The 19,554-nt window shown below is 37.9% G+C and overlaps 1 protein-coding gene across 2 annotated transcripts in view; it reads left to right on the forward strand.

Moving 5' to 3' along the window:
* tox (thymocyte selection-associated high mobility group box) overlaps positions 1-19,554 on the forward strand; it is a 60,692-nt gene that overhangs the window by 18,607 nt on the left and 22,531 nt on the right. For both annotated transcript variants that reach the window (XM_039676883.2, XM_039676885.2), the window contains exons 2-3: positions 14,412-14,477; positions 16,588-16,695. In XM_039676883.2, the coding sequence (XP_039532817.2) occupies positions 14,412-14,477; positions 16,588-16,695 (174 nt within the window). The remainder of the gene's footprint in view (positions 1-14,411; positions 14,478-16,587; positions 16,696-19,554) is intronic.

Below are 19,554 nucleotides of genomic sequence, written 5' to 3' on the forward strand. Positions count from 1 at the left end.
CTCTCATGGGCTTAGGGACCGGCTGCCAGCGCTGGAACACATCAGCCATTTGCCTGTTCAAAGGTTGATGTGGTAAATATAAATGCATTGGCTGATGTGATATTATTAGAAATTATTACTCTAATTCAGCAAGGATGTATTAAACGGATCAAAAGTGTTGCGAAATAAAAGATTTCTATTTCATTTTATATTCTTCAAAGAATCCTAACTTTTTTTTAATCAGTTTCCTCTTTAACATTAAGCAACACAGCTGTTTTCAACATTGATCATAATTTGAAATGTTTCATGTACAGCAAATCAGCATATTAGAATGATTTCTGAAGGATTGTGTGACACTGAAAACTGGAGTAATGATACTTTGATGTCATACACCGATTGGTTTGCACAGCACCGCTTCAAGTCGAACGCGTTTTTAACAATTCAATCGAATGAACCAATGATTCAATGGTCCATTCATAAAGAGAGACATTTTCTTAATTCTTAAATGAATCAGCCGTTTGAACGAATCGAATCGAATGAATAATGACTCAATCGATATTTACCGCCACCTACTGGCAGTTTTAGTTTCTTATTTAGACTATCATTTCATTGAAGAAATAACTTCATATTTTGGGGATAGTTTGGCAAATCTACAAAATATGGCACAAGTAAATTCATTCACAAAATAAAAAATGTCTAGGTTTCAAATTTGAAGCAATAGATGTTTTTTTGAGATGTTCAAAATGATAGCAAAGTCTAGGGCCCGTTCACAACAAGGACGATAATTATTAAGATAACAATAAAGATATACAGTAGTTCTGAAAATTGTTCTCAATTCTCAAAGTGAAAGAATAGCAGAGTCCACACCACAACTAACAGCACAAAAAAAACAACAATATAGTTTGAATCACTTTCAGAATGATTTTATCCTGATGAACAATAAAAACACTGACTGCTAATCAGAACCTCAAACCTTTAAAGCGGCAGACAAGCACGCGCTTAGAATAAACCGCTGGTGTGGACGCTAATATAGTTATCGTTGTAGTTTTCTTTATAGTTTGGTGTAAACAGCCCTTTAGACTTGTGAAACTTTGTGTTTATTGTTAATATAATGAAGTGTAATTGCAAAGTTTGAATTTTTTGATTGTAATTTGTGTTGTTATTGCTTTGTATAATTATATGTTGTGAATATTTTAAAGAGGACCCCAGGAAGATTAGCTGCCATTAAATGGGCCGCTAATGGGGATCCTAATAAAAACAAAACGAAACGAAGTACTGCGTAGTTCAATATTTTGTATCTAATTAAGTGAATTTATTATTATTATTATTAAGGTATTTTACATTAAGAATGACTGGCATATCCAAAATATTCTCAATATAATGATGATGAATGTGCACTGCAACAATACTGTGTATGTATTGTGTAACCCTCTGTGCTGGTGACAGTGGTCTCATGTGGTTATTTGTGAGGGGTCACCATGTCATGCAGAAGGTTTCATGTCTTCAACTAGCTGTTGTGTGGTTGAAGTGCATTGTGGGACATTAGTGTAGACATATGTCGCACTGCATCCCGGACAGTAAAAGTAGCGCGTACACACACACACACACACACACTCCTGTTGAGATAAAAATAACATGACCTACCTTTCAGCTGCAAACATCCTCAAGTGAGCAGATACACTTAAACACTCTCCCACACGAGTTAAACACTGTTGACCCCGCACAGCTGCACCAAAATCTGCACCATTTATCAAAATACAGAAATGAAACAGACACCGAAGACAAACAAGGAGAATAAATGTTGTCATTGGGCTTTCGGTACTGGAAAACACTTGTTCAAACACCCTTATCAAACCAAATTTTCCCCTCAACCAATCGTAAAATAAAGCAATTAAGTGGTCGTGTCACCATCTATTGGTCTCCAGTGAAATATGCCTTCATTTACCTCCATCGGGATTCCTGAAGCAGTAAATTATGATACACTGTAATTTTGTCTCACTGTGAAAGGATATTTAACAAGCCACTGGCTGCTCACTCTGAAAGTTAATCATTTTTATCCCCCGTCTTTTTTCAGGTCAGCTCTGTTTTAGATGAGATGCGGTCAGTGTTGAAGCATATCAAAGGATTCAGTTAGGGGAAATAGGCATTAAAGTTCACTAATGGTTTAATTTAAGCTAATCGCGCTGACACCAATGACCAAAAACCATGAGCCGTACGAACTGATAAATCGCTTCACGGCAACAATACAAGCAAAGGAGAAAAAAGGGGGGGGGAAAGCAATATGTCATCATTCATAAATCATTAAACCAATGAAGTCAAAATGTTTCCCAGAAGCTTGCCTGTCACTTGACTTTACAAGACCAGACTGCAATGGCAAAGCTGCGTCATCATGTTATTCCCCCTTATATAAATTGCCATTCTTCACAGATCTATGTCAGACCATTGTGGAGATAATTGCAACATTGGAGGCTGGTTTCGTTCTCAGCGTGGGGCTTTCACCAATCAACTGATAGAAATGAATACGTGCATTACAATTGCGATATATTCAGAAATAAGTCCGCACAACACCTTGGAGGCAGAGAGCAACAGGGAAAAGCCCAACTTGGTTTCTCGGCTCGACATGAAATCGTACCAATTCAATAAGAGCCAGCCAGTGATTTATACTTCATCCTCATCTCTGGGCCTAATATCAGAGTGCCTCTATAGGTAGTCATGAAAGTCACTCTAGCTCACTGTAATAAATTACAGTGGTGGAACACGAATGAAGACGCTTTCAGTTCAGCTTCAGGCTCTCAGAAAATTGCCATTTTGAGGGGGGGGGGTTTGGGGGCGAAAAAAGAAATCACTTTGTGCCGTAATGCAGTACAGACAAAGGTTATTCATCAGAGGAATGATTTGAAGTCAAAGATGACTGCCACTCTTGATATTGAATGCTAGGCAGCAAAGAGAGAAACACTCCCCCCTTCTCTCTCTCCCTCTCTCTCTCTCTTTGCCTCTATTTCTCTCCATGACGACCCTGACCCAGTTTTGTGGCTGCTTATTATTCAGGCTACGCTTTATCCATGGAAAGAATGTGTATAATTTGGTTTGACAACAAACCCCTGCGTGTTCCTCTCAGAAAAGTGGTTGCTATCGACAGCGATTCGTATCGAGTAATATTTTTATTTTTTTATTTTAATATAAAAGAATCATAATGTACGCATATCTGGGGAATAAGCTATAATTTTCTGCACGGCAACCATGCGAGTGTGCGTCTCGCGCAGAACTATTGCTGTTAGTAACAGCGTTTGACCTTTAGATTTCAGCTGAAATTAAACCATGAGGAAACCTCTCCTTTTCGCCCATACGTCCTCCTTTCCACCGCATGCCATTATGCTCTCTCTGTGTTTTATAAACGTTGACATGTTTAGAATGTGAAGTTTCACCGGTGACTAATTACACCAGGGGAAACCAAAGGTGTACATTTGGATGTTGATACTATTCGAGCATCTGCTGATCAGAAATGAAACGGAGAGTGTTTCTGGCACATCTCCAAGACAGCATTAGCATCTTGCGGGAAGGCAGAGGAATATATTTTATTACCTGACAGGCTGCTTTTAAGGGTCCACACATGTTGACATAGGGAGGTCGGCAGAAGGTCTGAAAGGCCAGATGTACCTTCAAGTTGATACGGAGAGGCTGATAACAAGATGATGGGATTAATTATTTCCCTCAATCTGCCAACAGTCTCTAATGCAGTGATGTATATACAGCCGGAGCAAAATGCGTTCATATAATATATCATCTCATGTATGTTGTGAAAATGGGTGTGAGGAAAGAGTGGAGTGTTTAAACAGGTTTGGGGTTTTGTGTACTTTGACATAACAATATATGCAGAGACCATGACTGGAGTCAAAACAAAATATACATTTTTTTTTTTTTTTTTTTGTATACGTTTGGATTTTTCTCTGCTCTGCCTGTGTTTGACTTAGTGTTTTTGTAAAAAAAAAAAAAAAAAAGTACCAAAAAGAAGACATAATTTGGTTGCTTTTCACTTCTTAATCAAATAAATGTACTTGAAAATAAATATAAAAAGTATTTGTAAGCTTATTCACATTTATCTAAATTCCTGCATTACCTGTATAAATGTAATAATTGTACCCATTTTTGTATGTATTTTTTTGCATATTCACATTCCCTGCATAAAAAAAATAATTAATACATTAATAATAGTAATAATTTTGTAGTATTTCAAGATTTAAGATTTTAAAGCTTATTGACATTTACCTGCATACAATGCAGTTTATTTAAGTAAAAAAATTAAGTTAGTTTATTACTAAAACCCAAACCCTTAATCTGAACATTCCAGATGTTCAAAATAAATAAAAACACACACTGGAGATAAAACACAGCTGTGAAGTATTTCACATTTAAAAAAGCACATTAGCATTGAAAAATGCATTATATCCATTTCTGTCAGTTCAAGAGGTTTTATGATAGATATTTTAGGGGGCCCATATATTTCAGCAGCTCCTAGTCTAACATAAAAGGGGACGAAAATGAGCATGGTGCTGAGTAGTGAGTGCATTTAAACCACAGGGTGTGGAAAGAATACACACTCGCAGTTTGATTTTCCCGTACTCTGACCTTCCATAAGAAACTGATGAGGAATGAAATTGGTTCCAGTCTCGCGAAAAAAAGCTCTGATTCACATCTGGACAACTGAGAGAGAGAGAGAGAGAGAGAGAGAGAGACACTCAAAATGTAGTCAGTGCAGCAAAAATGGTTCCTCACTTTCAGACAATGTGAAAAACTGTCATAGTAACAATCAAGGCCTATGCTGCATTCAAGCCAAACAACTGCATTTAATGACTGAAAGCTGTACCACACTAAAACATTTGTGGAAAAAAAACATCATGCCATTCACATCTGCGTCACATGAAATGATGAGTACAGCGCAGCAATAAAGTCTGAGCACAGGTGCAACACCAGAAATAGGATTCGTTCTATTTGATTACAGTATGTATCACTGAGCAGGAGAGATGTCACTTCTAGACATATCATCCAGTGCCAGAGAAGCAAATGCATAAAGCCAATTTGACAAAGGGGTCAATATACAGCATCCAATAAAAAAGAAATCTACAAGATCTGCCAAGAACTATAAACATCAAAATAATGGCCCCACTGTTCAACACATACATTCAATTGGCTCCTCTTTTCTTATTTGTTTCTTGGATCATTTTATATTTTTTGCCATTTACAAAGTCGTAGAAGTCAAACATGATGCATGGCGGCGGAAAGTATGCCACGTCTTCTACGGTGAAACATTAGCCGCGCCTGTACAACAGGCAATCACGGGAGATGATGCGGGGGCTCATTGATTGCACGCAAGTTGCATGATTATGTTCGGCGCAAAGCATTCCATTGCACTCATATCTCATTACCCCTCTTCCTGAACGGCGGCCATTTTGATTGGGTGCTGCTACGGCAGAGAGAACTGTTGAAACAAGAGAGTGCCAAAAGCCTCCGGTTCCACAGGAAATGCATGACAATCTGTGTAGCTTCACCAAAAAGACCTCGAAATGTCCTTTGTTTGTAATCTGTTCCGTCACCAATATGTCTGTGGCATCATCCCAGCTAACAAAAGCATGTTCTTATGTGTGCTAATATTCCCATTCAGTATTGAAAACATTATTTCTAAAGAGGACCTGCATGCTGTGAGGTGACAGTGCTACCCAATGAGCCTTTTTATATTTATGTTTATATAAATTTCAAGTGATAAAAATAGATAAATAAAGCAAATTCGTTTCTTAAAGCCGCAAGTATGGATTTCAAATTAACAAAATTTTAAGTACCAAAACTAGACAGCACACAAGTCAGATCTAACGAGACGTGGAAAACAACACTATAAAAAAGGAAAACGCCACAAATTTTTGTTTTGTGTATATGAACTGTTTCATACGGAGTTTCAAACAAAATGCTTTGTGATGCTTCAGGTTGAAGAGAGACCTTCGTTGTCTGCAGACTCTGGATGTTTGGTTTAAAATGGCGTGGAAAGGAGCACATGAGCAGAGTTGTGAGTAATAGAAAGATAATGAGAGAATTTAGTTCACAATCAGATTAAATGCTGTTACAGTATAGGGGAAGTTCAAAGTCCTGATTGCTTAGGTTCAATCCCAGCTGACAAGGAACGTTCCCATAACTTCCACTAAGTTATGTAAATGCTAGGACAAAATGTTCTTAAAACATTTAAAAAACTGGATGTTTTGAACGTTCAGAATACATGCAGATATAACCTTTTCTTAACATGATCAAATGAGTGGAATTTTGCTCTAACGTTCACATAAGCCAAGACAAAACGCTCTTAATACATTAAAAAACTGGACGTTTTAAATGTTTAAAAAGCATTCAGAAATAAAGTTTTCATAACTTAATAGGAATGTTGGCTGAACATTCTAGGAACATATTATTTGCTGGGATGAAGTCAGTGTATTATTCCTGCTTGCCTGTATATTTTATATACAAATTGCATTCATTGTTTGTTCCTTATGCATGCGTCTTGTTACTTTTTACTAATTATAGATGAATGTCCTACTAAACCATTCCAAAAAAATATGTTCCATGAATGATGTAATGTTTTTATTTTTAGCTAATGTTTTGAGGACATTATTAAAGACCAGATATCTTTTTTTTCTAACACATAAACAACTTTTAAAGAACATTAGTGGAAATGATGGGAATGTTCCCTGTTAGCTGGGATGCGTCTCTCCTCGGTCCCCTTCCCCCTTCTTATGATATCTGTTTATATTGGATCTGTACAATATGAATAATGTAGAGCAACCAATCTCATTACCATGCTCCGATATAGAATACAGATTATTGTATAACATTTGCATAAAATTATGGCTCTCGTTGAGGGAGAGGGTGCGTTTCTTTCACAATTTGATTTATTGGGTTCATTTACTGTGAGAAAGATTAGGTTTGAGTTACATAAAATTGGCTCGAATGTGAAATTTATGATACTTAAGTTGGAATTCAACACCTTAAAATCTCATTTTAATAGCTGTAAATTTTAGACACATTTCAGTTAGAATGACTTAAAGACCTTTATCATGATTAGCACTTTTCAAAGTGATGTTGTTTCATAATTCCACACATGCATATATTTTGCACCTTCTTTTGCATAATACGCTCATTTACAAATCCTCACGAAGATGTATTTTACTCATATAACCAATGCAACATTTCATAGCTTTTATTACATTACACGCACTATGCGAACATACCAAATGCAGTTTTGCTACAAATGCAGTATTTTGCTGTGATCTGAAAGGCCTTCATTTGCGTCTGTTTTTCAAATTGTCACTCTGCATAAGTGAATTAGCCTTCGTACTTCCGCTCTATTTCAGTTCGCTTCTGTACTCAGTCCGAGACTTCGACATGTCTCTCAGTTTTCCTCCGGCCTGAAAACAGACGGCCAATCAACGAACAGAGGGCGAGCTGAGAGACGTGACGTAGACGCTAAGCGCCGAGTTTAAGATATCGGGAAATCGAAAACGACATGGAGTCATGGGATACAATTCACTCTGTTGTGGAGAATATTCCTGCCATTTCCAAACTAAAAGCCGAACAAGAAGCGGGTTTGTTAAACATTTTGAATGGAGGTGTGGTAAAAATGTAATTTATAAAATATTACCAATCATCAGCGAGAAACTGGGCAGGCCAAAGGCCGGCAAGACGATAGTTGTGATTGTGTCCCCTTTGGTTGCACTCATGGAAGGATCAGGTTAAGGAGGCAGCAAAACCCGGTCAGCCATGCTCACTCCGGTATTTCGCTCAATGGTTGCGTTTTCGCATCATACATGTGTTTACAGTGGAAGTTCGATGGGGCTGAGCTGGTGAAAAACACATGTCATAACCAAACGTTATGCGATTGGCTTACCGGTAACCAATGATTTTATACTTCAGACAAACACTTTACAATTAAGCCATGCCAGAATCTGTCTACGAAGCAAAGCGAAGTAGCAGAGTTTGGTATTACCAGGCTATAAAAGAATAGCGTATCATGTTGATATTGCAGCCCATAATTCTAGTTTTGGAAAAACAGTGGCACGCTGTCAAATATGGATGGTTGAGGTTGTTTTTTTGTGAATGCAGTACAATATAATTAGCTGGAGTGGCCAAGTACTTCGCTCAAGGGTAGAGACTGGTCCTAACATAAAACATAAGGGTTTAACATCATCCCAGCTTCACAGCTTGTTTTCATCCCAGAACCTTTCAGAAGTCCGTCCCGGCCCAGCTAAGTGGCAAACACTTAAGATTAGAGGAACAGAAGTTCCTCATATATTTTAATAGAGAGTTGTTCAGAGCTAGTTGAGGTTGGCAGGGTGCCCTGGTACCTTCCTTCTCAATAGCTGGTACTCTTATATAATAGTGTATGCCAGGAAAAAGAGTTTGTCAGGAGGAGGGGGAGGGCTCAAATGTGGGGGTTATATAGGTTTAGCCAGAACGTTTCCATTTTATCTGTGTACACATTGGGATGATGAGGCCGGGCAGGGGGGCTCTGCAGAAATCCTGCTGACCTCTGGAGAGCTTAGAGAGCAGTACACTGATACCAGCTCCTCTCAGACTGCAGGTGCTGAAAGCTATTACTCTCTTGATTACGGATGGGAATCTCAGGATTTAACGATTCTGGTTCCTATTTCGCTTAATGATTCCGGTTTCTTAATATCGTCGAGGAAGTACCAGATAATTGATCCTAATTACATTGTCATTCTGTTTATACAAAAATCTGTTCTTAATGTTTGTTTTTTAACTATACGTTGTCATATGAACTATCGTTGCATAATTATTTTGGTTTTATTTTCAGGAAATGTAGGCACTTAAATATAAACGGTAACAGTTATTGGTTTTGGATGAGTCGTTTTGAGTTTGTGACATTTATTAAAAATGCTCATAAAAGTCACGAGAATCTGACTATACTGTATAGTGTTGACTAAAAAAAAATTATGATTCACATCGTATTAAAGGTAGGGTAGGCAATTTCGGACAGGCTATCAATTTAAAGCATAGCTTTAAAAGCATAAGATCCAACCTTCCCTTCAGACGTCTCCAAAGCCACGCCTAAAAACACAAACAGCAGAGTCTGCAAAGCGTCACAATACAAGAGACATCATTAAATTACCTTTACATATTTTCAAAAATTAGTTAGTTATTTTCACATTCTCTATTAAAAACCTTTAAAATGATATATGATTTGCTGGAATCAAAGAACACCAAATTTGGCACCCACCAAGTCAAAACCAAATATTTTATGAACATTAACATTAATGAAACAGCCTAAATATAAAGTACTGTATAGATCTAATATAATATTACACATCATATATTTTTCCCCAACAGTTAAATGTTCATATAAGACAAAACAGATAATGTTTGCATGAATATTAGCCAAGACAGATATTTTGAAACACTGTAATTCAGTGTAAATTGGGTTTGCCCTCTGTCTGAGGCGTCGTTGTGAGCACAATTCTGTCAGTCAGTGCGCGTAAGATTGTTTTGTTAAACATCAGCATGAGAAATTACATTTCATCGGTTCAGACTCAGAGTCATGCTATCGAGAATTGCACTTTAAAACGATACTAAACTTGTGTTGAGGGGAAGCGCAGCCGCTGAGAAGCGATCAGAGAAAAACAGCATTTTTAATGGAAAAGGGAAAGGTGTTACTCTCAGAAAACGGATACAAATAAAGATACTTTTAGATGTTTAATTGCTATTTGGAGCATTGGGATCACTAGATGAGAGCTCAATGAACTCATTTTTGTGAAATCCTCAAATTCGACCAAAATGTAGGTCATAATTAGCCTGTGCGCATTCCAGCAACGTGCCACATATGGTGACAGGAAGGTAAGATATAGTCCAATCATTGCATTCAGACCATTTAATATTTAGACCACTTATATTATTGATTGCTATCAGGATGTTTCAGTAGTATAAAAAAGTGTTTATAAAACAAACTACCTACCCTACATTTATTTCACACAAAATCAACACCTTGTCAAATAGTTTCGTTTTCCTGTAAGACTGGGTTGGCCCTATTCACACACTCTAATTGAGGACATTTTGAAGCTAGCGTCGAATCGGAATCAAACACAGCTCTCTTAAACGCCTCGTTCTGATCGACAGTCAACTCCGAGACCCTCCAGTGACGCTAATTAGAATGAATTAACAGAAAACCCCTTGTAAGATAAATACGGCATTAGCGAATGAACACATCCCTGGCCACAGTTCAGTCCCTCACACACACACTTTGGCCCGTAGGCCTCGTCGTTCTGAACCAGGGGAGTCATTTAAGGATGAACAGTTTAATTACAGTGCTAATAAGTGTTGCCACAGACTTTCTAATATTATTCTGGGAGAACACTAGCATGTCATTACCCTCCTTCCCCTAAGGAACACTTCATATTAATCATAATGAGGAATTTGTTAGCATGTGGTCATGTCAGTTGGGATCAATTTCTTTTACCTAAGCTTTCTATGAAGCTGCCAGACGCTTGGGGCGGAGTGTGGAAGGGATCGATTTACAGTCCCACAGCCATTATGCCCTGTTTTGTTTTTGTTATTTGATACCTCATTTGCATCCGCGCGGCAGCTGCCGAACGCACATTGTAGTTGTTTGTTGACCTGCTCGCACAGATACTTTCTTTCTTTTCACACTAAAACTTGTTTATTTTAGGATGTACGTAGCTGGTGCCTGCGGCCCTGTAGTTTGATAATGGACTCTTGTGGCGTTTTTTGATAATAATGCAATAATTTGTGTAGTGCCTGCAGTTGAGCTGTAAGATTTTAGAATGGCAATCTGCACTTGGTGTGGTTTTATTGGTCATGTAATGGCACCTCAGGCTATGAAAGAACAGCTACAGTGACACAAAATGGCTCCCTGCTTGCCACACGATTGAGAGATGCTAGTTTGCACGAATCAAGGTAAACCTCAGTCATAATGCCATGTACAGCTTGCAAATTGAAGTTTGCACATTGCCGGTTTGCTTCTAAAGTGCAGCCGGCATATCGTTGAGGGAGGGTGTTGGCCAACTGTTGCTGGATGGATTTGGTGTCAGTTTGATGTGTTTAGCTCTGAGGTTATAGTTTTTGAGCTAAGGCCACCTCACACTTTCCACTGCCACATTCACATGCAAATAGTGTCTGATAGGGTAAGAGCTAAGTAGATAGAACAGCGCACAGACACTGAGAAAGTCATGTTAAAGGTCATAACAGTGAGAAATCAGCGAGAATCTTTATAAAAATGGATATGGTTTGAACGGCTGCATCTCAAATCTTCTGTTATAAATAACTGGCTAGCTATAAACGCAGCTTACTAGGTCTAATTTGAATTAAGCTACTGCCTATGTAAGTAAACAGAAAGACATCTCCTAGGTTTTGCAACAGAACATGTGTCTAACTGCAAAAATCTTCTTATGAATTGATTTTGGTGCACTCATGACTATCTTGTATGTTGTTTTAAAAACAGCTAATTTCATAGTTTAAGAATAGCCAAATCTTAGATCAGCCCGATCACATTAATCACAATCAATAAGCTAGCATGAAATTAACTGTCATCCGTGTGCAAAAACCAATCAGATCAGCCCATCAACTCGCACACTTAAAAGGTCGCAATGTGATAGGCTTTCATTAGGATTATTGCCATTTCATTTCCATAGAATTATCTCGAGCAGGCATAATGAAATGAGATGTGCTGCTTGGATGAACAGAAATATAAACATTCAGCCAGTGACAGGCATCAACCATGAGTTTCCCCTCTCACTCGATCTCCTCTTTTTCGTGACGCCCTCTCTCATTCGTTCGTAAAACACTCAAATAAGTGTCATGGATCTGTGTTAATGACAACGCTGTCGGGACCTTTTGCTGAGAAAGCCATTCCCTCACACACAGCCAACATATCGGATTTCTGCTTTTGATGTTAATCAGTCATTTTTCATGGGTTTTAAGGAAGTGGAGCAGATGTAAATTGGCGTGTATTTGTCAGGAAGGCGTGTCAGCAGAATTTGTGTGCGCAGAAAGTGTGTGTTGCTGAGTGGACTGTAGCAGGCAGCCAGTGTCGGCTCCTGTAATTTCCCAGGTGTGCTGCACAGCTGGGTCACGGGCTCATTTTCCTTCATCACACATTAAACCTGCACTGACTCAGCTGAAGCTGTTTTGAGCATCTTCAGCAGGTGAATGCACAAGCTGCACGTGTACTGTAAAAGACACTGTGGCTGAACTGACTGATTGCTGTTTGTTATGGAGGTATAGAAGATTCATTACCAGTTCTTGTTTCAAAAATGTTTCTTATTGAATCTCAAGAAAAATTAAAGCTGCAAGCAGCATTTAGCGGTGTTCAGGTCTTTAAGGCATTTAAGCACAAAAGCATCAAAAGACATTAAGTTGTATGTAGCAGGCATGATTTTTCATGATATACTACATTTCAGCTTGATATTACATAAATAACCATGTTCCAATATGATTTATCATAATTTACCATGTTAAAATATGATTTACTACAGTTTAGTTCACACACTCATTTTCAACTTCAGGATAATAGTCATTTTTTACTAAATGTGGTTGTAAATGTTAAAAGATTGAATTAAAAAGTTATACTATGAATTACAGTTGAGTATTGTCTTTATTATACAAGTAATTTTTTTGCTCCAAATGGAAATCCGAGATACATCTTGTCCGTCTTGAGCCAGGGATTACAGTGGTGTAAAAACATTGAAGCTAAGTCAAACGGTCTTGGAGTTATGAGCAATTTAGTACTTTTGTCATGTTAGGACACATATGCTCACCGATTTTTGTGAAGTTGTGACTTTTGGGGGGGGATTTAGGGGCTTTTGACTGAATTTTGCCACAGACCACTATCTAAATGAGCCTGTTACAGCCAACCAAATGCAAAATTTCAACTTTTTTTCGATAATTATTGATCTAGAGAGTCCAGAGAATAGGCCTAGACTGGTTTGGTCCCGATTGGGCAAAAAACCAGGGACTAGTTCGCAAAAGCGGGTTTTGGACAAAAACCGAAATAACACATTTTTTTTTTTGCTCCAAATGGAAATCCGAGATATACATCTTGTCCGTCTTGAGCCAGGGATTACAGTGGTGTAAAAACATTGAAGCCAAGTCAAACGGTCTAGGAGTTATGAGCAATTTAGTACTTTTGGTTGTTGTAGCGCCACCTATGGGCCAATCGGGGTCATACTCTGATAGCTTCTCCACAATTCGAGGCCCTACCATCTGACAAAGTTTCACAGCTCCAGCCCTTACGGTTTGGGCTGCACGATGCGTTTTAGGGGATTTTTTTTTTCTTTCTAGCAAATACAATAGGTTTTCAGCACTTCGTGCCTGAACACCTAAAAAAAACATTTTTAGAACTTTAAAGTCATGCGCAACTCATTTTACTTCTTTAATCGGACATATTTCTGAGTGTAATGGGATATTTAAGGAGAAAAAAAGGCTTGATTTCATCCATCTGGAATACATTGACGTGCAGATTACGTGCCAGAATAGAGCCAGATCGTGGAATGGAGAGGGGTTGAAAAAGTATGACGTCAGCCAACAATGGCGAGTTGTTTCAGAGGCGAAGCATTTGCTTTGAAACAATCTGTATTGTATAAAGCGATATATAAATAAAGGTGACTTGACTCAATTTTGTTAAATTTACATTTAATATTTTACAATTTAATAATATTAATATTGGAATAATATGCACCATTGAATCGTACACAAGAAGACCAGGAACATAAATTAAGGAAGTAATATTGTCAATTTTTATTTCACGTTGACTGTAAAGGTGACGCATGTATTTTCAGTGCCATAAGAATTGCAAAATGAACAACTTTAATTTGGTGCTGCCAGTGGTGTAGAAATTACACACTTCACTTTATCCTAATTGTGGTAAGTCAATTCTAAAACCTTAGTGTAAACAATTTTTTTTACATTTCATATTTCATAGACTATTACATAGTCTTACATTTCATATTGTATTAATCACTCCGTTGATGAAATTTAACAGCTTTTTGTACGTTTATATCTGCGGTGAGACACCTGTACCCTTCCTACAGGCTCAGGTCTATCCTTGTGTGGGCTCATCAAACTCTGTTTTATTCCACTGCACACATGAAAGCATTTCATTCATCCCCCTCAACCAGCAACTTTAATTACCACTGTACTAATTACATCAAATCACTGACATCTCCATCTGATACGGCAGGGACTTCAAAGACTAATTGTCTATGAGCCCTGCGTTTTGGGAAGAAAGCACTGAGCAGAAATACCAACCGCATGTTCTGTGGCTCTGTCTCATTCTGTGGCTCATATTATGTGTCGAGCTAACATTTCTGACTGTTTATTTATTGTTTTTTTTTTTTGTTTTTTTTTGCTCTCTCTCTTTCTGTTTGCAGTACGACAGCGAAAACATGTTCATGAGTATGCCAGAGCCCAGCCAGGACTTTGTGCCAGGGAACCAGGTGGGTTAATTACTGCTCACTCCTTTTGTTTTAAGTCGTAATTAAACAAATTTAAGCCGGCGCATCACAAATTAGAGCCACTATCAGTCGCCACCATAATCAGGGGCTATTATAACATGTAAACAAAGCATTTAAAGCTTAATGAAATGATGCTTTAATGCATATTGTCGCAGGCTTTCATTTCCTCCATTTACACTTTCATTAAAAACGGCACACAGTATGGACTCTACACAAGGCCGTGGGTTTAGAAAAGGCAGACCGATTCTCCTCTAGTTACTCACCGAAAGGGAAGTTTATTTCTGGATACTTGCACTTGTTGGAACAAACAAGATAAAAGACTGTTTCATCAGTGACTTTGCCGACTAGATAGTTCAGCACATCTTGTTATAAAAAGCACAGCTTGATTAATTGTTAAAACTAAAACATGCAGTTCGGTGCATTAAGGTCAAGGGTGAACATGAGAAGTGCAGTCTTACGGGACCTTCTACACGTTTGCCTAATGAATTAAGGCTACAGGTTAATTAGCGTCCCTTAGGACACCTGCCACATTCTGCTGTAGGGAAGTGAATGCGATGCACTGTAGATGGACTGATCATGTGTGCATAGTATGAAATTTAGGATTTTTTCCCCCTGCTAGTTTTATCAGCCAGCAGCAGGTTATGTATGATGCTGCTAATCTATTAAAACATTTCCTTCCTGCTTTTGTCACGAGCTGTTTGGGTTTGGCCTGTTTTTATAGACGCATTGATCTGAACCGTGCTTGCATTCTATTAAATTTAAGTTAGCTACATTTTGACATTTCAAACTTCCAATACTATACACAATGGGATGTAAAATAATACTCAAGGTTAAAAACAACTTTTCTGAAAAGTGCCTCGGCGCAGTAAACACAATGAAAGCGCTGAATTCAATCTGTTTTTGGATCACAGAGTTTGGCCTTTAATGTAAGACGTGTAGAATGTAATGTGCAATGGCTCCCGCTCTAAAATAACTCCCTCCCTCCCCATCTCACTTGTGTTTTTCTCATTACAAGTTAAAAAAGTGTTACGAATAATTATTCCATTTGAGAAAGTAAATTTAATAATGAAACACGTTTTAAGTATAAAAAAACTGTCCATATGGTTTAGCAACCTGCTCAAAACATCTTCCGTCTTTTAGTTTGACATAAGTAACGTTTAACAGGTCTCTGTTCCCCTGAAATGTGTGAAGGTGCAATTCACACCTTTCTCACACATGTCGAAAATTGTATATTTAAACTTATTCTTGAACACATTTGCTTGCAGTTTGACAAAGTTGCAGCTCTTTGTGCAATAACAGAAAACATATATTTAAGTTTGCTGGTCAATCAACTGACCTATTTAGGACAATTATTTCAACTACAATATATAATATAATATTATTTAACAGCAAATTAGTGTTACTGTTTTTTGTTTTTTTTTTGTTTTTTTTTAATAAACTGTTCAGTGTAATCTAATCGAATATCAGTGGACAAATATATTAGTTAATAGTTGGCTTCCAATGACTTGCCTAAATGTTATGTTGAAGTTACATGCTTTGCTTTGTGCATGTTCAGCACATGACATATCTTATGCAAGTCCTAAATAAGCATTCACAATACATTGTGATCTAGAGAATTAGTGTGAATTATAGTATAACCTGTAGGCTGTAGAGACTAAGCCCAGTAGTGTTATGGCTCTCAATGGTAAGAGGAAAAATAAATAAATGATATTTGACTCATGAATTATTCATCATCACACTGTAGCAAATACATTCAGGAGAATGTAAAGGAAAGTGCACCAAATTACAGGTCACTTGTTTGTTTCAGAGTTAACACGAAAAGCTGCATACGGTCCTATTGAGCCATATAGCCTGAAATTGGTTTAAAATGTACATTGTCTGCATTGTGCATCCCTGGTGCTCACGCTGCATGTTTGCTACAGCTTTAATGTGGGTGGAGATGAAAGATGCATTGAGAATCTAAAGAACACAGAGCCAAAAAAAATGGATTGAAGAGGGATGAAAGCTGAAAGTTGTGATGAGTCTTGCATGTGCATGTTTCTCGTTACCCTGCTGTGTCGGTTGAACCCTTGGCCTTGCATCCCCACTGTAGTTCCGCGTACCTGCCAGTCCCAGCCAGACGCAGCACAGCAACAAACAGGGCGGCGGCCACTGGAAAAGAGAGACCCCAACACACACGGACGGCCACCGTCTGACATGGGTAAATAACTCCACACCAACGCTAACCAGACGCCAATCAAAATAACATCAACTGACAATTTTTGTGCGTGTTACGTACTGTGTGTGTGTGTATCACCCATATGAAACATTTTTACATTTAGGGGTTGATGATTATTTATACACTAGAAAAATACTACTTTCTGTAAGTCCTTTAAAAATAAAATACTTTAAACTAAAATCAATCATTTTAAAGGCTCCAAGTGGAGTTAGGCAGCACAACATTATAATGTACAGTATGAAAAATAAATTTTAATTTTGAGGTTTGCTACAGATCACATTTATCAGTTTCATTAAAATATTCGAGTTTTTAAAGATTAATTTAAGTGAGCGTTAGATGAAGCAAAGGACAGTTAATGTAATGTAAAATTAGCAGCACAAGTAAAGTTATTGACCAATAAAAGTAAATTTAATAAATCTGTAACTGCGTTCACACCGGACATGAATAGCGTGTCAAATTCGTGTCTACCACGTTTAGTTTGACGCTTAACTACTTTGTGTTAATTCGCGCGTCAAGAGTGAAACCGGCGCACGTAAAAACAAAATATTACGCGCGTCACACGTGTCAAAATCGAAACCCGTTGGCGGCCATCTTTTTTGTTGATCGAGCATTCATCAAGAGAGTTACTGCTCTGTGTTTTCTCTTGAGAGCTCTAGATATGGAATGTCTCATATATTGAAATAAAGTTTTAAGTGATAAAATATTTACTGGACCAGGAATTACCAGGAATTTAGTCATATTACAAAATAATTTATTGAAGCATCCAGATCCTCATCACGTGAGCAAGCAACAGGCTCCTGATTGGTTAACGCTGCGCGAATTGACGGCAAAGTTCAGATTTTTCAACTCGAGCGGCAGACGCGAATTCGCGTCAAACGCGTGAATGCACAAATAGCACTAACTAAATAATTCGCGCTTAACGTGCCAGACGCTCAATTTGTGCTATTCGCGCGAACTTGATGCGTTCACACACCGGGCGCGAATAGCGTGTCAGACGCGAATGATTTCAATGTTAAGTCAATGCAAAGACACGTTACTTGCATAAAAAAATTCCTTTGCAGCAGTACCTAGATTTTTCCATTCCAAAGTTAAATGACACAAAATGGTCCTGCTATTTTAGCTTTACATTAAATTATGTACATTAAGAGGGAGAGAGAGAGAGAGAGAGAGAGAGAGAAGCTAACCTGCTAAATTAAAGTGGAAAATATATCAAAGTCTGTGAAAAGGGGTCCATTGTACTTTATACCGTTTTTAGACGATGTCTGTCCCTGCATCCTGCACTCCATTGTTGAGTAGATCACACTTTTATTTGCCATTGAGCTCCACATTGATTTCACGTGTATGAATAGGATTGCTGTAATCTTAGAGCTGCTTTGAGTCTAGCACTACTTTTATGTTTCCCTTTGAATCTTAAAACTCCCTTTGTAGATATTACTTCCTTTCGCTTATGAGCTGCAGTCCCTATTTTCTGCTGTTTTCGTGCTTCCTTGCATCTCTCACCCTCTCTCTCTTTCTCAACTTTCCTTCTTTCCCTCTGTTGGGAACAGGTAATTACTTTTATTGGCAACAACAGTTGAATTCACCTTGACCTCGGTGTGTGGTACGTAGCCACAAAGCTTTCTCCTGCTTTTAAACACACATTAACCGAATTAGAGAGAAGTGTACCCCTGTGCCTATTTTAAACTTCACACTCAGGAAGGTAAAACTGAAGCTGAAAAGCATCCACAGCTCCAGCGCTAAAGGCAAAACATGTACTGAAATTTCATTTTTTAATCTGCTCTATAATACGAAACAAAAGGCAACCTGGAAAGCAGCCAAGGCCAAGTGTAAGGATTATAGTTTTTAAATGAATGGTTGCTGAAGTACTTTTGGTTTGATCTGTTAATTTTTATGTTGATTTTAAAGATCTAAATGCTGCCGTGGTCTGTGCACTGGTATGAACTACGCTGTTACGTTCATAAGCCGGTCCTCAGAGCAAATGGTTGAGATCAATGATGTTGAGTGTACCGTTAAAGATGTAATTTATGTGCATAGATACTGAAACTAGAGGCTGCCCTTCACATCTCTGCAGTTGGAATAGCAAAGCATCACAGATCGCATTTGCAGGGGTTAAATTGGGATTTTGGAGGTGGGGGAACCTTCAGATCTTGTAACGAACTTTAAAGCTATTTTGCTCGTATGAAATAGAGCCAAAATTTGTGTAGTGGAGTAATCATAAACTGATTACCTTTTTAAATATCTGGCTATGGGTGGCTAGTTGTAATTTTTAAATGCATTTTTAAAGATACAGTTCGTCATGATAAAGTGAAGCATGATGTCACACTACATGGTGTAATAATACAAATAAAAATTATAAATATATAAAAAAAACATTATAAATATATTATTTTATAAGGTACATTGCAATGACCATGATTTTTGAGAATATTGGCTTTACATAATGTAAAAGATTTAGTTGTTGGAATTGTAAATTGACTTTTTTAGGAAACGGGCATGTGTTAAAATGACATTTAAAAACTTCTGTCGATCTCTTTGAAATCTGCCAGCCTTTTTGCCATCAAAACATTCCCACTGACTGACTGACAACACTTCTGAAAGCCTCGTAGCTGCTTCGAGTGACAAATTGTGACACTGTTATCCATCTGAGCATCTCCGCACGTGGAGATCCGTTCCTCTCTGAGAGACATAACAATAATAACAGCCCAGAAGAAAAAAAAATAAACCGAATCAATGAAATGTTAAAATATAGCATTCACAGGCCAGTCTGTCTGTCTGCACACAGGTTCTCTCCTATCTTACAATCTCCTCTCATTCCCCCTTCTTCAAACCCCAAACCATGTG

Source organism: Pimephales promelas, chromosome 5, assembly GCF_988280905.1.
Source record: "Pimephales promelas chromosome 5, fPimPro1.hap1.1, whole genome shotgun sequence".
NCBI lineage: Eukaryota > Metazoa > Chordata > Actinopteri > Cypriniformes > Leuciscidae > Pimephales > Pimephales promelas.